The sequence below is a fragment of the Macaca nemestrina genome, chromosome 6 (assembly GCF_043159975.1).
Source record: "Macaca nemestrina isolate mMacNem1 chromosome 6, mMacNem.hap1, whole genome shotgun sequence".
Taxonomy (NCBI): domain Eukaryota; kingdom Metazoa; phylum Chordata; class Mammalia; order Primates; family Cercopithecidae; genus Macaca; species Macaca nemestrina.
Window position 1 is genome coordinate 101,507,575 of NC_092130.1, and position 26,946 is coordinate 101,534,520.

General features: G+C 36.6%; 1 protein-coding gene across 6 annotated transcripts in view; it reads left to right on the forward strand.

The window, feature by feature from the left end:
• CERT1 (ceramide transporter 1) overlaps nucleotides 1-26,946 on the forward strand; it is a 147,857-nt gene that overhangs the window by 81,149 nt on the left and 39,762 nt on the right. For all 6 annotated transcript variants that reach the window (XM_011730137.3, XM_011730140.3, XM_071098808.1 and 3 more), the window contains 5 exons: nucleotides 6,666-6,773; nucleotides 7,635-7,773; nucleotides 16,184-16,267; nucleotides 18,376-18,533; nucleotides 24,299-24,391. In XM_011730137.3, coding sequence (XP_011728439.1) covers nucleotides 6,666-6,773; nucleotides 7,635-7,773; nucleotides 16,184-16,267; nucleotides 18,376-18,533; nucleotides 24,299-24,391 — 582 coding nt within the window. The remainder of the gene's footprint in view (nucleotides 1-6,665; nucleotides 6,774-7,634; nucleotides 7,774-16,183; nucleotides 16,268-18,375; nucleotides 18,534-24,298; nucleotides 24,392-26,946) is intronic.

Sequence of the window (26,946 nt, forward strand, 5' to 3'; positions counted from 1 at the left end):
AAATGGAATCAGTAATTTAAAAAAAACAAAAAACCTACCAATCAGAAAAAGCCGTGGACCACGTAGATTCATAGCTCTATTCTACCAGACATATAAAGAAGAATTGATACCAATGCTACTGAAATTATTCTGAAAAATATCAAGGAGTACATATTCCTCCCTAACTCATTCTGTGAGGTCAGCATCATTCTTATACCAAAATGTGGCAGAGAGACAACAAAAAAACAAAAACTTCAAGCAGATATCCCTGATGAACTTAGATGCAAAAATCCTCAGCAAAATATTAGCAAATTGAATATAGCAGCACGTCAAAACACCACCACAATCAAGTAGGCTTTATTCCTGGAATGTAAGGTTGTTTCACCATATGCAAATGAATAAATGTGATTCATCAGATAAACAGAACTAGAAACAAAAACGCATGATCATCTCAGTAGACACAGGAAAGGGCTTAGATAAAATTTAACATCCCCTCATGATTTAAAAAAAAAAAAAAACGGAAAAGAAAAAAAAAACCTCAACAAACTAGGCATTGAAGGAACATACCTCAAAACAATATAAGCCATCTTTGAGAAACCCACAGCCAGTGTAATGCTGAACAGGCAAAAGCTGGAAGTACCCCTTGTGATAACCAGGAAAAGACAAGGATGTCCACCCTCACCACTCCTATTGAACATAATACTGGAAGTTCTTAGAACAATGAGGCAAGAGGAAAAAAATAAAAGGCATCTGGATTGGAAAAGAGGAAGTCAGACTATCTTCACGGACAATAAATATTATTCTATTCCTAGAAAACCCCATAGTCTCTGTCCAAAGGCTCCTAGAAGCAATAAACAAATTCAGGGTATAATATCAATGTACAAAATCAGTACCACAAGCCAAGCACCATGGCTCATGCCTGTAATCCCAGCCCTTTGGGAAGCTGAAGCAGAAGGATCACTTGAGCCCAGGAGTTGGAGACTAGATTGGGCAAAAAGAGTGAGATCCCATCTCTACAACAACTCAAAAAATTACCTGGGTGTAGTGGCATGCACTTGTAGTCCCAGCTACTTTGGAGGCTGAGGGAGGAGGACCACTGGAGCCTAGGAGATGGAGGTTGCAGTGAGCCATGATCACGCCACTGCACTCCAGCCTGGGTGACAGCACAAGACCCTATCTCGATAAAACAAAAGTCAGTACCATTTCTATACACCAATAACGTCCAAGCTGAGAGTCAAATCAGGAGTGCAGTCCCATTCACAGTAACCACAAAATGAATTAAATACCCAGGAATACAGCTAACCAGGTAAGTGTGAAAGATCTCTACAATGAGAATTATAAAACACTGCTGAAGGAAATTGGAGATGACACAAACAAATGGAAAAACATTCCGTGCTTATGTAGTACCCAAAGCAGTTTACAGATTCATTGTCATTTCTATCAAACTACTAATGTCTTTTTTCACAGAATAAGAAAAAACTATTTTAAAATTCATATGGTACCAATAAAGTCCCAAGTAGAACAATCCTCAGCAAAAAGAACAAAGCCAGAGGTATCACACTACCTAATTTTAAACTGTATTACAATGCTACCATAACCAAAACAGCATGGTACTGGTACACAAACAGACACATGACCAGTGGAATAGGTTAGATCACCCAGAAATAAAGCCTCACAACCACAAACATCTGTTCTTCGAAAAAGCTAACAAAAATAAGCAATAGGGAAAAGGCTCCCTATTTAATACATGGTGCTGGTGTAACAGGCTGGGCATATGCAGAAGATTGAAACTGGATGCCTTCCTCTCATCTTGTACAAAAATTAACTCAAGATGGATTAAAGACTTAAATGTAAGTTCTAAAACCATAAAAACCCAAGTAGAAAATCTAGGACATACTGTTCTAGGCATAGACCTTGGTGAAGATTTCATGAAGTCTCCAAAAGCAATTGCAACGAAAACAAAAATTGACAAGTAAAACCTAATTGAAGAGCATTTGCAAAGCAAAAGAAACTATCAACAGAGTAAACAGACAACCTACAGAAAGAATTTGCCAACTATGCATCCAACAAAGGTCTGATATCCAGAATATAAGGAACTTAAATCAAGCAAAACCCAAACAACCCCATTAAACAATGGGCAAAGGATAAGAACAGACACTTCTCAAAAGACATCCATGCTGTGCCATTAAGCATATGAAAAAGTGTTCAACATCACTGTTCATTAGAGAAATGTAAGTCAGAACCACAGTGTGATACCATCTCACCAATCAGAATGTCTATTATTAAAAATTCAGAAAATAACAGATGTTGGTGAGGTTGCAGAGAAAAGGGAATGCTTGGCCAAGCGCGGTGGCTCACGCCTGTAATCCCAGTACTTTGGGAGGCCGAGGCAGGCGGATTACAAGGTCAGGAGATCAACACCATCCTGGCTAACATGGCAAAACCCTGTCTCTACTAAAAATACAAAAAACTAGCCGGGTGTGGTGGCTGGTGCCTGTAGTCCCAGCTATTCGGGAGGCTGAGGCGGGAGAATGGTGTGAACCCTGGAGGTGGAGCTTGCAGTGAGCTTGCAGTGAGCTGAGATTGCACCCCTGTACTGCAGCCTGGGCGACAGAGCAAGTCTGTATCTCAAAAAAAAGGAATGCTTATACACAGCGGGTGGGAATGTAAATTAGTTCAGCCACTGTGGAATGTAGTTTGGTGATTTCTCAAACAACTTAAAACAGAACTACCATTTGGCCAGCAATCTCATTACTGTGTATACACCCAGAGGAATATAAATTATTCCTCCATAAAGACCACATGCATGTGTATGTTCATCACAACACTGTTTGCAATAGCAAAACCATGGAATGAACCTAAATGCCCATCAACAATAGACTGGATAATAAAATGTGGCACATATACCCCCATGGAATACTACACAACCATAAAAAGGAGTGAGATCATGTCCTTTGCAGCAACATGGATGGAACTAGTGGCCATTATCCTTAGTAAACTAATGCAGGAACAGAAAAACAAATACTGCACATTTTCATTTATAAGTGAGAGCGAAATAATGAGAACACATGGGCCAAATCATGGAGCTTATCTAATAAGTTTATGTCCAACATTAGCTCTAATTAGTTCATTTCCAACCCCATAACACAGGGAGGGAATCAGATGGGTGATGCCAAAAGTTCCTGCCATGGCAGGGCTCACATAGGGCCACTGAAGCATGGTTCATCCAAAGTGCTTCTTGAGTTCCCTCTGCCCGCTAGACCACCTCTTCAGTATAGTGAGTCTGGAATGGGTGCTAATTCGCTTCTTCATGAAATGGATGCAGCTGGGGGCCATTATCCTAAGTGAATTAACACAGGAACAGAAAACCAAATACCACATGTTCTCACTTAAAAGTGGGAGGTAAACATTCAGTACACACGGACACAAAGAGGGAAACAATAGACACCGGACCCTACTTGAGGGTGGAGGATGGGAGGAGGGCAAGGGACAAAAAAATACCTATCAGGTACTATGCTCACATCCTAGGTGATGAAATTATTTTACACCAAACTCCAGCAGCACGCAATTTACCCATGTAACAAACCTGCACATGTACTGCCTGAACCTAAAATTAAAATTGAAAAACAGTAAGTCTTTTGTTTGAGATAGTCTCTCTGTGTCACCCAGGCTGGAGTGCAGTGGCCCAATCCTAGCTCAGTGCTATCTCGAACTTCTGGATGCAAGGGATCCTCCTGCCTCAGCCTTCCAAGTAACTGGAACTACAGGAGCACACCACAACGCCCCGCTAACTTTTAAAAAAAATTTGTAGAGATGGTGTCTTGCTTTATTGCTCAGGGTGTTCTTGAACTCCTGGGATTAAGCAGTCCTCCTGCCTTGGCCTCCAAAGTGCTGGGATTACAGGCATGAGCCTATTAATGCACCTAGTCAAGGACTCCTTTTTTTGTGAACTGATTGCTGTAATTAGAATTCTATTTTGCTGTGATTCTGTTATGTTGAAACAAGGTTACATTTTTTTCTTTATCTTTATTGGAGTACAATTTACATTTACATTCTTAAAAAGTACCCATTTTAATTGTACAGTTTGAGTTTTGACAAATGTAGTCTACACTTCCCACATTTTCTTCTACCTCTTTGTGTTCAGTGCCCTTGTTGTACTCTGGCCTGCTCTTGTTTGTCATAGATTAGTTTTGTCTTTTTTAAAAATCCGTTTTCTTGAGGCATAATTTGCATACCATAAAGTACATGCTTTTGTTTACCTTTTCATTAATCGTTTTCCTGACTCCAGAACATTTATTTTCCTTCATCACTAAGATATTGCTTTGAGATGTGGAGTCATGTAAAGTCTTGGAGAAGAGCTTTGATTCCACCTTCTCTTAAAATTATATGTAATTTGTTAGTTAATTAAGAGTTGAGAACGTATTGAAGTACTTTTTATAGATGGAATGTTTTATAAGCAAGCATTATTAAAAAATGTGACCATTTTACTTTGACAGCTGGTAGGTGTTAGAAGTTTGAAATTTAGGAGGCTACTTGTTTTGATATGAATAAATTCCTAGTGTCTGCCTGAAGATGTCCATCTCTTTTTTCATGAGGAGTTTTGTTATTTTGGTTACAGATTCCTTTCCTCCTCTAGTCGTCTTTTTTTTTTCCCCCGTTTTAACCAGATCCATCTGATTATTGATGTTGGGGGTGGGGACAAGTTTGCTCTTCCTTTGAGATTGTTGCTGTTGTACCTTCAGCAGAATTGTCCCTCTTTGTTGCCATTCCTTGCCATTGTTACTGCCACTTCTAATCTCTACTATTCTTTTTATCCTTGCTTTTCTTTTTCATTTTTTCTTACATTTGGATAAACTTATCTAGTTTCTGATAGCTTTTCTGAGATCCTAGAATATTAAAGTTAAGGTAAATGAAATGATACTAACTGGAAAATGTTTTAAACTAGTGCTGATATCACTTACATAAAAATGAGAACATAAAAATTTTATTTATTAAACTATAGAAGCTTAGTATTCTTATAGCTAAAAAGAATATTTTACAATTAGAATAATATCATGGGTAAACCAACAGCTATATAGGAAATGTAATGGATTTTCAGGAATTAGACCACAGAGGCTATAAAATGTCAATGGGTATATTTTCTATAACACATTGTATGTAATTTTGTTTCCTAATATTGATCTTGAAATTTGTGTAACTTTAAATAATTTTTCATTGTAACCATAGGTTTGACACTAAAAATAATTAGATATTATTTTACCACTTAAGTTTATTGAGTAGAATTAAAATTAAATACAGTGTAGCTTTTTGTTCCTTTGTTTTCAGTATTGGTCTCTAAGTATTAAAAAAAATAATGTTTACTAAACCTAGGGATTTTTTCCCCCATTCAAATGAAGGAAAACTGTTCAATATAAATACTTATCTAGAACCATAATAGTACAGAGGAGCAGGATTGAAATCAATCAAACCATAATAGATATGACACGTTGTCAAAGGATATAATACAGATGCCTTGGTTTTTCCACACAAGCTTATGAATTCACTGTACTTTTTTTTTTTTTTTTTGAGACTGAGTCTTACTGTGTCACCCAGGCTGGAGTGCAGCAGTGTGATCTCAGCGCACAGCAACCTCCACTTCCCGGGTTCAGGCGATTCTCCTGCCTCAGCCTTCTGAGTAGCTGGGATTATAGGTGCCTGCCACCATGCCTGGCTAATTTTTGTATTTTTAGTAGAGACAGGGTTTCACCATGTTGGCCAGGATGGTGTCAAACTCCTGACCTCAAGCGATCCACCCATCTCGGCCTCCCAAAGTGCTGGTATTACAGGTGTGCGTGAGCCGCCATGCCTGGCCTAATTCACTGTACTTTTTAAAAGTAACAGTAGAAAATAATCAGAGATCCAAAATACCTGGTTTTAATTACTTTGAAGTTCAAATGTTCTATTCCTTTGTCTGTATTGTTATATTGCATTTGTATTAGAGAAGGTAAAATATAAAATTGATGCTCTGAAGAGTATCATCCCCATCAGTTATCTTCCATGGGATGCTAACTTAACAGACTAGCAAAATTGGAAACTTTGTGCCTTCAACTGTCGAGGTGGTTACAAAGATCAAAAGATACAAGCTGCTTCCAAAAAGATCCAAGTCCAGTAGTAATAACAAAACACAAACTATTGTGAGTAGTAAATGCTGTAATTGTGTTGTGTTAAGAATAGGTGAGAATACGTAAAATTTACCATTTTGACCACTATTAAGTATACAGTTCTATGGTATTAAGTACATTCACACTATTGTTCAACCATCACCATCATCCATCTTCAGAACTTTTTTATCTTCCCCAGCTGAAACTCTGTGTCCATTAAATAATAACTACCCGTTCTTCTTTTCCCTGCTTCTGGTAACAGCTATTCTACTTTCTGTCTATGAACTTGACTACTTTAGTTTTCCTATTATTAAACAGTCTTTGTGACCACTAGCCCAGCACATAGTAGGTATTCCATAAATTTCTAAATTAAATGGCATTTAGGAATTGAAAGGCATTGCTTATGTCAGTGGATTGACTATATATTTTATATGTACCCAAACTGCCAATTATTGTTATAATAACCTTGTTAATTCATAGAAAACCTTTTGTTTTCTCAAGTATTTTTTATTTAAATTCTTTTCACATAGTTTACCTTTTTTTTAGACTGAATCTGGATATGGATCTGAATCCAGCTTGCGTCGACATGGCTCAATGGTGTCCCTGGTGTCTGGAGCAAGTGGCTACTCTGCAACATCCACCTCTTCATTCAAGGTGTATAGTTAATGGATGCCTTAAGTTAAAGCAACATAAATTGAGCTTAGTATTGGATGTTGTGAACAGAATATACTTGATAATTTTTGAACAAGCTTTTTAATAATATAATTTATTTGAACTTATTAAAGAAAAACTTAAGGTATAAAATAATAACTCATACAAATGAACACGTCACTGATTTTATTTCATTCATTTATTAGGTAAAACATAAAAAAACTGGTTCAAAGGAAAATCTGAAGAACTGAAACGATTTGCAAATGTGTGCAAAACTGGTCAATATCCACAGATTAATAATCAGTGCTTCTGCACCAGACAAAATTCATTTGCATCTCTATGAACAAGAATTATTTATACTACTCAGTTTTTTACTAGAAGAGTTGTAAAATAGCTCAAATGCAGTGAAAGGCAAAAGTGTCTGTATGATCAAACAGTACTTTCCCAAGGGTACCATAAATGACAGCTCACCATTACTTTGAAAGGACACTAGTAATATTTTTGCCCATTTCAAAGTCTTTCACAGTTGTTCCTCACAATTTTGTTTAATTTGAAAATATCAAATGTTATATTTGCAAACTGTCAGGTGTTACTACTTTCTTATTTTCTATAAAAAATAAGGCTTTTTTATAAGTGATATCACTTGCAAGGTTATCACTCCTAAGTGACTTATCACTATCAAGCCAATAGATTAGTCAGTTTCAAGCCTATTCCTAGAAGTATTATATTGAACTAGACAGCTCTCCTTATCCCATGCCCTCAGTTATAAGGTGCAGACCTTAAAAGTTGATGAAATACCATAGGACCAAATAAAATCCAGTTTTGTTTTACTTGAATTACATCTCCCTATTTTGTGTTTTGCAGAAAGGCCACAGTTTACGTGAGAAGTTGGCTGAAATGGAAACATTTAGAGACATCTTATGTAGACAAGTTGACACGCTACAGAAGTACTTTGATGCCTGTGCTGATGCTGTCTCTAAGGATGAACTTCAAAGGGATAAAGGTTAATTAGGCTATTACCACTATTTTTACTTGGAAAATGAATGGATTAAAAGCCTCTTGATCTCAAAGGGTAATGTCTTTAAGTGATAAAGGTATCTATAGTCATTTTTTGCTGCAAACCCCCAGTGAAACAGATTTCAGTGTCCTTGTAACTTGGGTACTTCAGTTACACATACTAATTCATTTTGATCATCCATACCAGATGCCATTGAAGACCTTTATTTTATTTATTTATTTTTTGTTGAGACATGGTCTCATTCTATAGCCCAGGCTGGAGTGCAGTGGCACGATCATAGCTTACTGCAGCCTCGAACTCTTGGCCTCAAGCAATCCTCCTACCTCAGCCACCCAAGTAGCTAGGACTACAGGTGTGCATCACCACACCCAGCTAATTTATTTTTCTATTTTTTATAGAGATGGAGGTCTCACTATGTTGGTCAGGTTGGTCTTAAACTCCTGGCCTCAAATAGTCTTCCCACCTTGGCCTCCCAAAGTGCTGGAATTATAGGTGTGAGCCACTACACCAGGCAGAGATTTTCAAATGATACTCTTTATTCCATTAAAAAATGGTATCATCTTGGTAATACGGAGCATTTCACATTATTATTATGTCTGATAAATTTACCCCATGATGAGTCTTAGAGGAGATAAGTATATGTTAAATCCTTCAGGTCTGAAATCAGCCAGTTGATCTCTTTCTCCTTCTTCCTCTCGTTTCTCTTTTTCTCCCCTTTCCTTTCTTTTTGTCTTTTCCTCTCTCTCTCTCTTTTTTTTTTTTTTCTGAGATGGAGTCTCGCTCTGTCACCAGGCTGGAGTGCAGTGGCGTGATCTTAGCTCACTGCAACCTCCGACTCCCTGGTTCACGCGATTCTCCTGCCTCAGCCTCCCAAGTAGCTGGGATTACAGGCACGCACCACCATGCCCAGCTAATTTTTGTATTTTTAGTAGAGACTGGGTTTCACCGTATTGGCCAGAATGGTCTTAATCTCCTGACCTCGTGATCTGTCCACCTCGGCCGTCCAAAGTGCTGGGATTACAGGTGTGAGCCACTGCGCTTGGCCTCCTCTCTCTCTCAATCTCTCCCTTTCTCTACCCTTTTTCTCATAGAAGAAGAAATCAGTAATAGAAACCAAAATAATAATTGTATATACATTTAAAAATAATTTTATTGTTTTTATTTAAAAGAAACAAGATATCTTCAATTAACTTTTAGTGTTAGGTTTATAGTTTAACTTTCCTTTGTTAGTGCTGAAAATGCTGCTGATGTCAACATTGTTCTTCAGCTTTTCACTTAATTTATTGTGAACTACTTTACCATTATTACCAAATAGGACTAAGTTCATTCCCAGTATAACTAAGTGGCTTGACATGATTTCATTTCTCTTTCTTATTAAATGTGTTTGATCTGGATCCAAGTTCTTTTTGTCTATTCTATATTCCCTTTTTCTGCCGCCTTTGGATGAAGTTTTTATATATATATAAAATTCCACTTTATCTCCTTTGTTGGCTTCTTAGCTATAACTCATGGTTTTATTATTTTATTGGCTACTTTAAGGTTTATAGTTTGCATATTTAACTTACCTCAGTCTACCTTCAAGTAATATACCACTTTATGTGTAGTATCAGAACCTTCCAATAATGTATTTCTTTGTCCTCACTCCTGAGGCAAGAATCTTCTGAGTTCTCACCAATTCCCTGTGAATTACAAGGTTTTCCAGTCTGCATTATAAAGCAGATAATTTTCCCTGCTCCCATGTAAGCTTCAAGTGCTGTTTCTTGGAATCCTTTAAGAAGGTTCTATCCCTTGCCTTTATAGTTTGCTCACTTGCATGTGCTATCAGTACTCTGCAGAGTACTCAGGGGTAGCCTTCTGCCATTCTCCAGTGTTCTCTGTCTGTCCAGTTCTCTCCTCTCCAGTACTCTGCCTTGTGAACTATTGCTAGTTGCCTTTGTCTCTGGGTGCTCAGCTTCATCTCATTTCAGGGAATCCAGAAGGCTCCTCCTGGGTTTCCTGTCCTTACTGTACAGTTTGGAAACTCCTAAAACAATGAGCTAGAGCAGACATAGAGTTCACTTCATTTGTTCCCCAACTATTAAGGATCACTGTCCTTTTTTGCCTGATAGCCAGTGTCTTGAAAAGCATTGTTTCATATATTTTGTCCAGTTTTTACTTTTATGCTAGAGAGTAAATTCAATCCTGGTTATTTCATCTCGAACAGAAGCAGAAATCTGTATTCCTTTTAAAGTTTCTCAATTTTGTGTACATTTAGTAGCCTGGAAGTTATTTTCTGTTTTTATTTATTTGTTTGTTTATTTATTTATTTTGTAGACAGTCTCCTTCTGTTGCCCAAGCTAGAGTGCAGTGGAATGTTCATAGCGCCCTGTGACCTCAAACTCCTGGGCTCAAGTGATCCTCCTACCTCAACCTCCCAACTGGCTAGGACTACAGGCATATACCATCACATCTGGTTAATTTTTTAATTTTTTGTAGAGACGAGGTCTTGCTATGTGGCCCAGGCTGGTCTTTAAACTCCCAGCCTCAAGGGATTCTCCCACCTCACCTGCCCAAAGTACTGGAATTACAGGCTTGAGCTATTGCGCCTGGCCTTGAAGTCCTTTCTATTTGTTAATATAAAAACTTTTATTAAAGGTTTTGGTTCGTTAATGTGTGACTTTTTCCCCCTCTAAAAATAAAAAACACCTGAACTTCTGTTTCTCCTTCATTAAAAAAGAATACCTTTTAATCAATTTAAATGTTACAGATTAGCTTTATTATACTTGCAAGTAGTCCTTTAAACAAAAACAGGGCACATATAGAATATGATGCCTTGTTTATCTTTTTTTTTTTTTTTTTGAGACGGAGTTTCATTCTTGTTGCCTAGGCTGGAGTGCAATGGCACAATCTCGGCTCACCGCAACCTCCGCCTCCCAGATTCAAGCGATTCTTCTGCCTCAGCCTCCCTGGTAGCTGGGATTATAGGCATGTTCCACCACACCTGGCCAATTTTGTATTTTTAGTAAAGACAGAGTTTCTCCATGTTGGTCAGGCTGGTCTCGAACTCCCGACTTCAAATGATCCGCCCGCCTCGGCCTCCCAAAGTGCTGGGATTACAGGTGTGAGCCACTGCACCCGGCCAGTGTTTATCTTAATGGTCCATACCAATAGTGTATAGTATTAGAAGGACAAAAGTGATGGTGAAAAAGTAGAAGTTGGGATGCAGTGATAACCAGGTTGTGTAGATGACTTAAAAAATATTAGACATTACACTGAATCTTTTCTGCTACATGTTTAAATAAACAGCAAAATGTAGACTGATGTATTAGTTTGCTAGGGCTGCCATATCAAAGTACCACAGACTGGGTGGCTTAAACAACAGATTTATTTTCTCACAGTTCTGAGATAAAGGTATTGGCAGGGTTGGTTTCTTCAGAGGGCCATGAGGGAAAAACCTGTTCCAGGCCTCTCTTCTTGGCTTATAGGTAGCCAGCTTCTCCCTATATCTTCACATCATCATCTTTCCCTTTGTATGTATCTATGTCCAAATTTCCTCTGCATATTGTACAGTCATAGTGGATTAGTGCCCATCCTAATGACCCCATTTTAACTTAATTACTGCTTTACAAACCTTGGCTCCAAATAGCCATATTCTAAGGTACTGGAGATTAAGGACTTCAACATATGAATTTCTGAGACACAATTCAGCCCATAACAATTGATTTCCCTACAAATGTTATTTATGAGATACCAACTGATTGATTGATCCTTTGATTTTTATTTGAGACATGGTCTCCCTCTGTCACCCAGGCTGGAGTGCAGTGGCACAATCTCGGCTCACTGCAACCTCCACCCCCCAGGCCCAAGCAGTCCTCCCACCTCAGCTTCCCCAAGTGGTTAGGACTACGGGCGTGCACCACCACACCCAGCTAATTGTTGTATTTTTTGTAGAGACAGGGTTTTGCCATGTTGCCCAGGCTGGTCTCAGACTCCTGAGCTCAAGCAATCTGCTTACAAGCGTGAGCCACCTGCTAAGCCTGAAATACTGATGTTTTTAAGAATATATGCTGGGTTTAAGGACATGGACCATAATTTCCTACTTGGCAGAGCAGAGTTGCTGACCTGAGTTTAAAGGATCTCTGTGGATATACTGTCATTAAATTATTAAAACTAAGTTTATGACTTAAATAATTTTAAGAATCACTGTCTGTCTTTATGTATATCATTCAGTAAGATTTAATTAACATTTTAAGTCTAGATACTCTGGGGATTACAGAAGTGGCAGACATCACCTCTTACCTAAACACATTGTTTAATTTTAAAAACAATACATATATACCACATTAAAAGTAAAATTTCTTCTAATCTTACTCTTCTATTTATTGTTTAATGACTTGAAGTAGATTTCTCAACATTTCTCAACACCTGTTTCCTCAGCTATAAAATGGTTATTATATCTAGCACCTGTGATTGTGAGAATTAAATGATAATGTATATGTTAGCACTGTGTTTAAAAGCAAAAACTCAAATAATAGCTGTTATTAATATAGTTAATTTGGATTATTGCTGGGGTGACAGGAAGCAGAAATGTACAAGATCCAAAGGTGGGATTTAGCCTAACAGACTTGAATGTTGGTAAGGGAGACCAGTGTGACTGGAATGGAGGAACTTTGTATTAGGATGATGGTTTCAAACCATGTGAGATATCCCTAAGAGTTCTGTAAAGTTGCCTCAAGGATGCACAAGGAGTTCTTTTGGGGAAAAAAAGGGAAGTCCACTCTTTTAGCTTATTTTCATCATTTTTATATATTATTGGCCTTAAAAATATCTTTTAAAAAGCTTTAAAAAGCTGAAAATCGCTGTTTGATGCTGGTAGGCTATTAGGTGGAGAATATTGAACACAGAAACAGTTGCAATTTAATCTAAAAAATAATGTTCACATTGGTAATTTGAAAAGTTACTGTTTAGGCAAGGATATAAGTTGAAGTTAATATTTTTAAAACATTAATCATTGTAGGTAATTGTAACATAGATTAGAATGGTGAAAGACTTTAGATAGGGGAAAATTATGTGGTAACCAATTGTAGCAATGTAAACATCTGTAAATGAGCCCCTAGATAAGCATGAAGAATAGAGGAAATCCATTAGAGGGGAGTTACCATGATTAATTTTTGTAATGTTTTATAGTATTCCCCATGTACTATGTTAAATACTTTAATTATCTGAATATAATTTTATAATAACCTTATGTAGGTATAAGTATTAATCCCTTTTTATAGACGAGAGAACTGCACAGAGAAGCTAATCAACAATGTTAGCATAGCTGGTTTGTTTATGGAACTACTTTTAGTAATAGACATTTCTTTAGAGAAATTGTATAGGAGATGTGAACCTAGTGTTAGTATAAGAAGTCACAGGAAAATAAGGAGTCATTAGCATAAAAATAGTTGGAGTCATAACAGTGAATAAATGCCCATGGGGTAGAAGGATAAATATCTGAGGAAGGAGACTTGAAGTTTGCCCACAGCTAAAGAGTAAAGGGAAATTTAATTTTTAAAACGAACATAATATAGGGTCATGTTAGCAAGATGTGAGAATCATCAAGGCTGTTTGGTCTTGTCAAGTAGAAATTTGACATGTAAGCATGAGCAGTGTCAAATACAGCATAGGCGTCAAGAAAGAGATGGGAGCAAACCATAAAAACAGATTTTATTAAACAGTAGTTAACCTTTGAAAAACCTTTTGTTTTTGTTTTTGTTTTTTCTTTGAGACAGGGTCTTGTTCTATCGCCCAGACTGGAGTGCAGTGGTGCACTCATAGCTGCAGTCTCCAACTCCTGGGCTGTTTTGTAGAGATGAGGTCTTGCTGTTTCCCAGACTGGTCTCAAACTCCTGACGTCAAGTGATCCTCCCACTTAGGCCTCCCAAAGTGCTGGGATTACAGGCTTGAGCCACCACGCCCAGCCTGAAAAAACTATTCTGTATCTGTTTTGGGGGTGGAGGGTTACGGTAAAGGGGTAGAGGAAGATTTAATGTGCTGGTGGCTGAGAAATATTTGGGTGGCAAAAATAAATAGTAGTTTGGCTGATATTGTAATCATCTCGGGAAGCTTTAAAAAAGAAATAATTGTATCATACCCTTCACCGTAGTCTCAACTAAACCAGAATATTTAGGGGTTAAGGGGAGAGAGAGAGATTAAGGTTTTGTTCTTTAAAAGTTCCTTAATAGGTAGATAACCAAAAGTTCCTTGATACGTGGATACCCTCTCTAGTTATGAGCTAGCATTATAAACAAGCCTTCTGAAGGCAGAAGGAAAGCACAGCAGAAAGCGGAAAACAAATGCTATATAGAAGGCTTTTGAGTTTTCCAAGAAAACAAGTCCTTCAAATTGGGAGAATAGGTCAAATCTAGAGCAAAGAAAATATCTGCTGCTACTGTAGAAAAGAATGCATGAAGGTAGAATTGAAGAGTGAGTAACAAACTGCTTTAATTTTTCATTGATATGATGCAAAAAAAGTAGGGAAATTTGAGAAGGCCCCGGGAAGTAAGGATCTCAAAAGGTACTTGAAGGTCATCTTTATGGGATTATGCCAGGGGACTAATTTAGGAATAGTCATATTGTAACTTCAGCTGATGGTCAGCATGGTTTTTTATCTGAATATGGTTTAAAAATAATGTATCTAAAGACATTCCACAGCATATTTATTGAGCATATCAGATCTTACTCATCTTTGTATTCTCACTGGTAATCAAGGTATGCTCATATTGAAGTCTATAGGAATGATGGAAGTGGAAAAGAAAAAGAATTGAATATTGAGATCACAGCCAGGTAGAAATGAATACAAAGTATTAATAGATAATAGCAGTTTATGATTTGTAAAAGTTGTTATAGATGATTGGCAACATTTTCAAGTGATTATTAAAAAACGAAATAGTCTAGTAATTAGAAAATGGCAGTACAGAAGATTTTCTATGGTGATTCCTACCATTTAATCGAAGGAGGGAAATAAGGTATCAAATTGGGCTCTGCATCCATAAAAAAGACAGCTAAGATAGATGAGATGTTCCTTATAGAGCCATGGTGCTCCTGAGGTAAAAAGATAAAGGCAGTAAGTAAGACATTAGTTTAAAATGTAGATTCCTTCTTTATAAAGGGAGTTCCTCAAAAGATAGATAAAGGAGCCATGTAGGCTGGGTGCAGCGGCTTACACCTGTAATCCCAGCATTTTTAGAGTCAGAAGTGGGCAGATTGCTTGACCTCAGGAGTTCGAAACTGGCCTGGGCAACATGGTGAAACCTCGTCTCTACAAAAATTAGCTGGGCTGGTGGTGTGCGAGGCTGGATTGCTTAAACCCGGGAGGTGGAGGTTGCAGTGAGCTGAGATCGTGCCACTGCACTCCAGCCTGGGCAACAGAGCCAGACACTGTCTCACAAACAAGAAGAAGAAGAAGCTGTGAAAAGCTTGATAAAAGCAGGAAATAATGTTGGGAGCTAAGATGCAGGAATTTGCATTATGATTAGAATGCATAGTACAGAGAATTAAAGTATGTGAGGTAGTAGAAGGGATAGCACGTAGAAGAAAGAGGTATGTTAAAGTAGAACAAAAGAGATTCTGTTTTTTCTGCAATTAGAGAAGCTAAAAGGGATGTCCGGGTACAGATATACACTGGGATGAATGAAAATTGATATCTGCAAGTCATTATATTTTCCCTGCACATCCAGAAATAGTATATTTAAGAACTCTCGGCTGGGTGTGGTCACTCACGCCTGTAATCCCAGCACATCGGGGGGCTGAGGCGGGCAGATCACGAGTTCAGGAGTTTGAGACCAGCCTGACCAACGTAGTGAAACCCCTTCTCTACTAAAAATACAAAAATACTGGCTGGCTGTGGTGGCACACACCTGTAGTCCTAGCTACTTGGGAGACTGAGACAGGAGAATTGCTTGAACCTGGGAGGCAGAGGTTGCAGTGAGCGGAGACCATGCCACTGCACTCCAGCCTGGGTGACAGAGTGAGACTCCATCTACAAAAAAGAACTCTCAGAGGCAAGCTAAGGTGTCTTCCGCATAGAAGGTACCTTTTATAGTCCTGCTCAGTCCTTCTGGTCCTGTTACAGAGTTGAAATGGCCCCATGTAAGGGAGCAAGATATAGGAAGACTACAGGGTGAAATAATTCATAACTCAGTAACCTTCCCTTACACAAATGAGAATGAATGTGGTTTAAAAATAATGTATCTAAAGACATTCCACCACATATTTATTGAACATACCTTGATTACCAGTGAAAATACAAAGATGAGTAAGACTTCATACTCACAAAATCAGAATCCAGAGTAAAATGACTCAGTTGAACATAAGAATAGACATTAATTTCTGTTTCTTTTCATCCTAATTTCCTTAAATATATTTTATTTAGTGGTAGAAGATGACGAAGATGACTTTCCTACAACGCGTTCTGATGGCGACTTCTTGCATAATACCAACGGCAATAAAGAAAAGTGTAAGTAATACATTTTTCCCCTCAGCTGGATAAAGTATACTTTCAGAAGTTATGTAACAACTCACAAAGAATAATTACCTGATTGATTAATTTTTATAAAAGCAATAGAACTGCTGGAATCCAAGTGAAAATAGCTTCCAAGACATGTAGGTAAAAATCACATTCTGACATTATGTAATAATGGTGACATTTACATATGGATGTCCAGCTGTCCCAACATCATTTGCTGAAAGGACAGTTTTTTTTTCCCTTGTCTTGGCACCTTTGTGAAAAACTGATAGGCTATAAATGCAAGTGTTTATTTCTGCACACTCAATTCTGGTGAGTTGATGTACGTGTCTATTCTTATTAAGAAAATACAAGCTTTAAAAAAGCTTTATTGAAATATAATTGACATACCATTTAAAGTGTATTATTTGACAAATTTGGATATTTTCATAAAACTATCAACACAATCAGTTCTTCTCATTGCTCAGTAGTGTTTTATTGTATAGATATACCATAGTTTGTGTATCTAGTCATTCACTGGTAGATATTTGGGTCAGTTACAGTTTTGACTATTACAAATAAAACTGCTATGAGCATTCATATACAGTTCTTTTCATGGAAATTTATTTTATTTATTTTGGGTAAATACCTAGGAGTAGAATGTTCTAATCGTATGGCAGATATATATGTGTTTAATTTTTAAAGAAACTGCCGAACTGTTTTTTACCAGCCACATATGAGAGTTCCAGTTCCTCCACATCCCCACCGGCACTTAATATGGTCAGTCTTCAAATTTCAGTCATTCTAATAGGTGTGTAGGGATATGTCATTGTGGTTTTAATTTGCATTTCCATACTAACTAGTGATATTAAGCATCTTTTCATGTTTTTATTTGCCATTTATATCTTCTCTTCGGTGAAGTGTGTGTTCACATTTTTTGCTCATGTTGGGGTTGGTGTTTATTATTATTTTTTGTTTTTTATTTTTTTTTTGAGACGGAGTTTTGCTCTTGTTGCCCAGGCTGGAGTGCAGTGGGGTGATCTCGGCTCACTGCACCCTCCGCCTCCTGGTTTCAAGCGATTCTCCTGCTTCAGCCTCTTGAGTAGCTGGGATTATAGGCATACACCACCACACCCGGCTAATTTTGTATTTTTAGTGGAGACGGAGTTTCTGCATGTTTGTCAGGCTGGTCTCAAACTCCCAGCTTCAGGTGATCCGCCCACCTTGGCCTCCCAAAGTGCTGGGATTACAGGCGTGAGCCACCGCGTCCGGCCGTTGTTCATTATTAGTGAGCTTTGAGTTTACTTCATAATTCTGGATAGAAGTCCTTTATTAAACATACGCCACACAAGATTTTCTCCCAGTTTGTGGCTTATCTCTTTATCCTCTTAAGAGTATTTTCAAGAGCAGAAATTTTACATTTTGATGAGGTTTGACAATTTGTTCTTTAATGGGTTATACCTTTACTGTCATATCTCTAATAGTTTTTAAAGTCAAAAGTGTCATTTCATTTATAAGGATTCTACTAAAATGATTTCTTATTAACTATAGAATATTACACTTTCTTGTTTGCATCTTTGAGTTTTAAGATTTTTTGTTTAATTCAAAAACTAACCATGAATTAAAATGATAAAATTGAAACATAAAAGGCATTGAGTTTAAGTAAGTGCATTGGTCCTGATTTAAATTTGTATGTTTATTTTTAAATTGTATATTATTTTATTAGGTTCTTTAGTTTATCTTCAGATATTTTTTAAGTTCTAGGTTTTTCAAAATATAAGGTAGTTCTTGCCATAATTAGGTCCTACTCTAAGCTGTCAGAATGTTATTGTTAAAGTATTGCTCCTCCTACCATTTGATTAATTGGGTGCAGCACAGCAAATAAATTTCAGGAAACAGAATCTAGAAAAAAAAAAGGACTTGAAAGTACATATGCTGCCACAAAGCTTCTTTGCTCATAGAGCTTGCATAGGAGATTTTTAAATGTTGGCCTACAGGAGGAAAATTAAAATCCCAAAATCTGCTCTGACTTGCTAATTTTCTAAACATTTTCTAATCTTAAATTGTGATGAATTATTTCTTCATTAGAAATATTTTCAGTGAATAACTTTCATTTTCAGTATTTCCACATGTGACACCAAAAGGAATTAATGGTATAGACTTTAAAGGGGAAGCGATAACTTTTAAAGCAACTACTGCCGGAATCCTTGCAACACTTTCTCATTGTATTGAACTAATGGTTAAACGTGAGGACAGCTGGCAGAAGAGACTGGATAAGGTAAGACTAAGGTTTCTTTTCTTTTAAAAATAATCACACTTTAAGTTTTATGTATTGTTTGAATATGTAAAGCAAGCTAACTTCTTAGGGAAAAATCTTGGGTTGATAGAAATAGCAGGTGATACTAGTACTCTGAAGCTTTATGGGCATCTTAAACTCGTTTGCCTAACAAGATTCACCAGTTACTTGTTTAATTACTATACAGTATGCTTTCTTGAAAGATTTGCTATAAAAGTTTTTGTGATGATGTTAGTAATGATTTGGAATAGAAGTGTTGAGCCATTTAACATTACCCACCTTCAAGTGTATGATGTATGAAACTGCATTTAAGGCATACGAACTAACTTATATGCCAATTTACAAAGTTAAACATTTACTTATTACAATAATACTCATGTGTTTTTTCCATGGTCAGTGATATCATTTCACATACATTATGTTGTTTGAGCATTTGCCCTATGTTCACATTTTCCCACCTTTGTTTAAACTGCAGCACTGATAATATTACAGTATGACTCTTTAGTTTCTAGTGTGAAGTATGGCTCAGTGGATTTGTTAAGTAGGAAAACTTCTATTTATAATTCAGCTTTAGAAACATAGTAAAATATTAGAATTGAAACATACCTTAAAGTTCCAGTCCAATGCCATCATTTTATAGAAGAAGGAATTGAGGCCCAGAGGCTTGTCAAAAGGTGAAAAGTAACAGAGTTAGAGGCATTTTTCTCTATTTTTATATATCAGCTCTGGATACCAGATTAGACATCAGCCAGAATCCTATTCATTCTGAGTTATATTGCTTGCAGAGTTTGAAGGCCTTTGAATTTGATCAGGACACTGAGGAAAGCAGTGTTAGCAGTATGTGTTTAGGAAGGTTCCCATGTTTTAGAAGAAAAGAGAACAGTTCAGAATGCACAAGTGCAGGTGAGAGTAAGCCATTTTGATTAGGAATATGTCTTCTTTTAAAACAGGCAATGAAAACATCCTTTTAAGGTATAGAAAATTTATTATCATCCTGGAGCCAGACTATTATATCTTCGAAGATTTCAACTCTGTACTCAGTGTGTATCAAATTGAATTATTAGAAGAGTCCCTGTTCACACAAAAAAACAATGTGTTGAAAAACATTAGACTGATGCCTGAATACATTAGACTGATGGTTCAAGAGTATCATTCAACTTCTCCAGACTAGCTTATTTCCAACTTTTTGGCAACTTTCTCTCTCTTTAGTCTCTTTTTCCTTCACTAAGAGATTGTATTATTTGGTCACATACTCTAACCACATTGCCTAAAATAAATTTTTTTAAACCTTTGCACGTTATATAACACGACTTCCTGATTTTTTTAGCATTCAAGTTTATTTGCCATGTTGAAAAGGGGAGATAGATTTTTGATTGCTTTCAGCATTGTTTATCTTACCAGTTCCCTTTCTTTATTGGGTAGCAATGAGCAGAGCAAACCAAAGATCTGCAGAAAAAAACTATTTTTATTGCTTCTCCATGCAACACTCTTCACCAAAGAACAGCCAGAAAATATGGCAGTATTGGTTAAAATCTGGACACTACTGTGTTTTATAGTCTTCTTACAAATCTATCTGATGTCAAATTTTATTAACTTTTTCCACTGTAATTTTTTCTCAAGGTTGAAATAACTGGATCCCAGTTACATTTTACATGGAATGTAAGTGTGTGTGTATTTGCACATGTGTGTACACACAGTATGTGTGTGTTCATATATATATATATATATATATAAAAAATATATGCAGGGTATGTGTGTATTTATTGGTAATCAACTCTATTCAAGAACTTTCTAATCTTTTGTAAGTAGTGTGTGTGTGTGTATATATATACACACTAAAGACTAGAAAGTCCTTGAATAGAGAAAGTTGTTTATCAACAAATATGTCTTTCAGGTAATTCTTAGAATTGAGAAAGAAAGTACAATGATAGCAATATGGTTTCACTGAAATTGTTTCATTCAGGTGCTGTGTGCTTGACTCTAAGCTAGGAATGGGAAAACAGTGATGAGCAGGAAATAGTCTCTTTAGGGGCTTAAAATCTAATGAGAACAATTAAATCGGTGATAATAACAGCTACTATTAAATTCTACTATTTAATAGTAGAATTGTCTATATTATACTCTTATGTAGACTTATAATGTCAGTTCCAGGATTCTTTCAGCTAATTGAAAATACTATTTTGTAGTGATGATTTTTATTGGTTACCTATAATAATAATCCTTTCTACTGTAGAAGAAGTGTACTTAATTGTTAGCCAGTCATGTCCAGCAAGACCAAAAATTCTAAAATTAGGCAATTATGGTTAACAATGTTAAGGAGAGATAACCTGTTCATTGAAGATACATTTGCTTACGTTATTAGACTTACAGGTGTGTAATTTTACAGACATTTTCACTTTCCTGTAAGTCTTTAATATTTTCCTGTAAGTCTTTATTGCTGTGCTGTGCATTTTTGTTTTATTCATTTAAAATGTATTACATACATAGAAAGAAGTGTACCAATATTAAGTATACTACTTGATTTTTTTAATGTTTGTATACACCCCTTTAACCATAGTCAGATCAAGATATGTAACTTTTCTAGCACCCTAGAAGGTAACTTCATGCTCCTTCCTATTCCATATCATACCACCACCCCAATAGGTGATCATATGGTTTTAACCTATGTCATTATAGATTAGTTTTACCTGTTCTGGGACAACATATAAATTGAATCATACAATATACTTTTGAGTCAGGCCTTCTCTTTCCCTCAACATTGGCTGTGAGAGTCATTCATGTTGTTATATTTAATAGTAGTTTATTCTTTTTTATTGCTATACAGTATTTTATTATATGATAACTTTTTATTGTATGACTTCAATTTGCTTATCGCTTTTCCTGTTGGTGGACATTTAGGTTTTTTTCATTTTTTGGCTATCATGAATAAAACTGCTATGAGAGTTCTTGGGGCATATCTTTAGGTATATTTCTCATACCTTGGAGTAGACTTATTTATCCATGGGGGTATATGCTTAACTTTAGTGAATACTAATGATTTTCCAAAGTGATTAAATTAATATTTCTACCAGCAATGGGTGAGGATTCCAATTACTTTTAATTCTTGACAGCACTTGGTATTGTTAGGGATGTGTGGGTGTATGGGTGTTGTTGATGTTCACTCTTGACTGTACTTGGTATTGTGTGTGTGTGTCTGTGTGTATGTGTGTGTGGTGTTGGTGGTGTTTGATTTTGGGGAGAGTCTTTCTTTTTTTGAGAGACAGGGTCTCACTGTGTTGTCCAGGCTGGAGTGCAATGACTATTCACAGGCACAGCCATTAGCACACTGAGCCTTGAACTCCAGGGCTCGGGTGATCCTCCTGCCTCAGCCTCCTGAATGAGCAGGACTACAAGCACATGCCACTGCACCTGGCTTAGTCATTCTGGTGGATCTGTAGTCCCATTTTTTCTTTAGTACAAAAAAATCAATTAATGAAATCTTTGGGTCCAATGAACCCATCGATTCATTGATTTCCACTGTCTTTAATGCTGATGTGGTATTTAGAAGTAGTATGCTTTTTGTGAGTTCAGTTTAGACTTTAATTTAGCCATTAAGTATAGTTATACACTGCATAACGACATTTCCATCAGTGATGGACCACATATACAACTGTGGTCCTATAATATGATAATGGAGCTGAAAAATTCCTCTTGCCTAGTGACTTCTTGATGATCCTGACCCTGTGTAGGCCTAGGCTAATGTTTGTGTTGTCTCTTAGTTTATAACAAAAAAGTTTAAATTGTAGAAAAATGCTTGTAGAATACAGTATAAAGAAAGAACAATTTTTTGTGCTGCTGTACAATATGTTTATGTGTTAAGTTATCTTACTACAAAAGACTCAAAAAGTTTAAAAAATTAAGTTCATAAAGTAAAAGTTACAGTAAGCTAAGGTTATTATTGAAGAAGGAACATTGTTAAATAAATTTAGTGTAGCCTAAGTATGCAGTGTTTAAAAGTTTATGGTGGTGTGCAGTAATGTCCTGTGCCTTCACATTCATTCACTGTTCACTCACTGACTCACCCAGAGGAACTTCAAATCCTGCAAGCTCCATTCATAAGTGCCCTATACAAGTATACTGTTTTTTATCCTTTATATCATATTTTTCCTGTGCCTTTTCTGTTTAGATTCACAAATACTTACCATCATGTTAAAATTGCCTACAGTATTCAGTGCAGTCACATGCTGTAAATGTTTATAGCCTAGATGTGTAGGTAGGCTATACCATCTAGGTGTATATAAGTACACTCTATGATGTCTGTACAAGAATTAAGTCGTCAGTGACACATTTCTCAGACCGTATCCCCGTGGTGAAGTAACACGTGACAGTAAATTCATGTGGCTTTCATCAGCCTACTTTAGATCACAAGCATAATCTGTTTTATTATGATTTTTGATGATCATACTCTTCAGAGTAGTGTTTTTTTGGGAATAAGGGGAAATAGGAAGAGCTGTTGACATTTCCTATTGCCAGAGTGTCCATGAATCCTGGTTTGACCAAGGCAGTTCTTAATTCAGCAAAATTATTACTGACATTCCCTTTCACTTTCAGAAGTGTCATGCTTAGATTAGCCAATAGGGGGACCAAGCAAATCAGTCTTTTAGAAAATGGAATTTGGACAAGGTTAAAAAAAAAAGAAAGAAAGAAAGAAAAGAAAAAAGCCATATGACTGTACTTGAGGGAATAAAAGCATTAGATTATTTACAAACATAATGGACTCCAGTATCAGTTTTGACCCAGTGAACTCCATTGTTGTGGAAATAAGTTTTATATGGCACCAGCCTTTGTTATTTTAAGTGTTGACCTTGGGTCTTTTAACCTTTTAGAGCTATAGACCCTATCATTAAAAGGAGAGTGTTAAAATAGACCTGAAGTATTTTTCAACTCCAAAATACAGTCTTAAGCAGCAGTGAGAAAGTATAAGAAGGTTTTCTTTCTTAGAATATCTTTTTAGAATTCATTGATCCCACCTACTGAGTTCTTTTCTGGTATTACTTGCTGTTTTTCTTCATACCAAAATAAATGTATCTCTTACTGGGGTTGGTGGGAAGGGGAAATATAAGAATGTATAATAGATATTTCTGATGCTAATTTACCTGGGTTTTTTTTTTTTTCTTAAGTATACATGCAGTGACTTAACCATTTAAACACATAATCTACTTTTAAGATGATCTTAGTGATGATTTAAATTGTAGGTTGTGGCCAGGTGCAGTGGCTCACACCTGTAATCCCAGCACTTTGGGAGGCTGAGAAGGGTGGATCACGAGGTCAGGAGTTCGAGAAAAGCCTGGCAAACATAGTGAAACCCCATCTCCACTAAAAATAGCAAAGTTACCTGGGTGTGGTGGCACGCGCCTGTAATCCCAGCTACTTGGGAGGCTGAGGCACGAGAGATGCTTGAACCCAGGAGGCAGAGGTTGCAGTGGGCCGAGACCATGCCATTGCACTCCAGCCTGGCTGACAAAGTGAGACTCCATCTCAAAAAATACATACATACATACATACATACATAGTAGGTTGTAAGTGATTTATAGCCTAGAGAAAAATGTTTTCTTGGGCAGAATAATACTCTCTATTTTTCACAGGAGTGTAATTTTTTTGTGTCAAATTATAAAATTTCAGTGAAATGTAGAGGAATTCCACCTAAAAGACTTCATTGTAATTAAAATACCTGCCTCAAATTACAAATTTTCACTTCTTTTTAATAGGAAACTGAGAAGAAAAGAAGAACAGAGGAAGCATATAAAAATGCAATGACAGAACTTAAGAAAAAATCCCACTTTGGAGGACCAGATTATGAAGTATGAATTTATATTTTGATCTTAGAGAAACACATAGGTCATGTCTATCACAAAAGTGATTTTTTAATAATAGTTTTGTAACTTTATTCTAAATATATAATTTTTTCCTCAGTGTTTATGTTAATTCAGTGTATATTTCATGATATATAAATGCCAGGCATACTCAAATATATATTTCTTATTGCCTACAAAGTTTAGGCTTTAAAAGGCTTAGTATTAGGCCTGTTCACTTCATAAGACTAATTTGTATCTCCCTGTAAAGATCATTTTTAATGTTATCTACTTTTTTTTTTAACATAAAAGGAAACTATAAAGGAAAACTCTGAGTGCTTTGCAGACAAAAGATTTTAGTCTGTACTATACTGTGAGATCTTATCCATAGCTGAACATAAACTGTTCTTATTGTCTTTGTTTGAAAATATCTGATGCCAGCTTTTTTCTCCTTGTGTTTATTTGTTAAACAGGTAATAAAATCTCCTTCTCCATGTATATACACACATATGTTAAAATCTTATAAGCTATCTTTCTATATTAAGAGAAAAAAATGTGTAAGAAATATATTTGGTAATTGCCATTAAACAACGTTGAGACTAGGTGCACTGGCTCACGTCTGTAATCCCAGCACTTTGAGAGGCCAAGGCAGGAGGATTACTTGAGGCCAGAAGTTCAAGACCAACCTGGACAGCATAGCAAGACCTCATCTCTACAAAATAAAATATAAAAATTATCTGGGTGTAGTGGCACATGCCTGTAGTCCCAGCTACTGAGGAGCCCAAGACTGCAGTGAGCTGTGATTGCACCACTCCACTCCAGGCTGGGTGACAGAGCAAGACTTTGTCTCTTGAAAAAAAAAAGTGTTGGCCAGCACGGGTGGGTCACGCCTGTAGTCCCAGCACTTTGGGAGGCCGGGGCTAGGGGATCACAAGATCAAGAGCTCAAGACCAGCCTGGCCAATATGGTGAAACTCCATCCCTACTAAAAAAATACAAAAATTAGCCAGGCGTGGTGGCAAGTGACTGTCATCCCAGCTACTCTGGAAGCTGAGGCAGGAGAATCACTTAAACCCAGGAGACAGAGGTTGCAGTGAGCCGAGATTGTGCCGCTGTACTCCAGCCTGGGCAACAGAGCGAGACTCCGTCTCAAAAAAAAAAAAGTGTTGCTATTTCTGAAATGAGCAGTTAAAAATGGGATATCAAGGAGTATCATTGAGGTGGAATAGAAGAATAAAGTAGTTGTAGTTATATTTATGAAAACAGAAGAAAAATTTCTTGCTACTTTTGCTCTAGAAAGGAAAACTAAACAGCTGCTCTGCTGTTGCTGAATTGTTTTATATTGGAATCAATTTCCAACTGTGATAGTACATTCTGATGAGACTTAAATTGCAATATTTTTTAATTGTTCTCAATTTATCCCTTCTAAAATGTATTAAAATTACATAATTAGCTATCCTCTGAGGTTTTAATATGAGGTATTATAATGATTATTTTTATTCTGAAACTAAACAAATTATTTTGCTATTTTAGGATTATTATTTTGGAAGAAATACCAACTTTTTAAAGTACCTTATTTTTTAATATTATAAATAAAATGTATATTCATTATAGGAAGATTATACAAATAAGCCAATAAAGCCCATGTTTTAAATTTAACAATACTTGTACAGTTTATCATCTACCAGTAGTATGTAAGTATAATTTGTATACATATTTATCTCTGCTTCGATCAACACAGGTTTGTTTGTTTGTTTTTTCCCCAGGGGGAGAGGACGGGGTGGAGGGAAGAGGGGCCTTGTGCTAGGTACATGCATTTACTAGTTTCAAAGCCAAAAAATTGCTTTATGTATGTGATTGAGCATTTTAAAACTTATGTTTATCAGACATTCTTTTTTTTATTTTTTAATTTTATTTTACATTGGAAGTACACACAGATGTTTGTTACATGAGTATATTGCGTACTGGTAGAGATTGGGCTTCTAGTGTGCCCATTACCCAAATAGTGAACATTATACCAAATAGCTAATTTTTTAACTCTCACCCCTCCCTCCCACCCTTCCTTCTTTTAGAGTCCCTAGTGTCGGTCATTTCCATCTTTATGTCTGTGTGTACCTATTATTTAGCTCCCATTCATAAATGAGAACATGCAGTATTTGATTTTCTGTTTCTGAGTTAATTTGTTCCGGGACCAAACTGAGGGTCGGGTTGCTATTTCTGCGGCCCAATAGCAAGATGCAGATGAACTAGAGAGGAAGAGAGTTATTTCTGTAACCGGTTACAGGGAGAAGGCCTGTACATCATCAGCAGACCAACTCCAAATTACAAAGTTTTCCAGAGCTTATATACCTTCTAAGCTATATGTCTACCTGTAAGTGTGCATTCATCTAAAGACCTAAGTTATTAACTTCTTTTAATCTATAATTAAGGTCTGAGTCCTGAAGACCTTCCTTTGGAGCCTTAGAAAAGTGCTAGGGTGATTACCCTTATCATATCTCCTACTAAATCATGTAGATTTGAGGAGTTCTTTCAGACCGCTAATAAACTTGTTTGTGGAGGACTGGG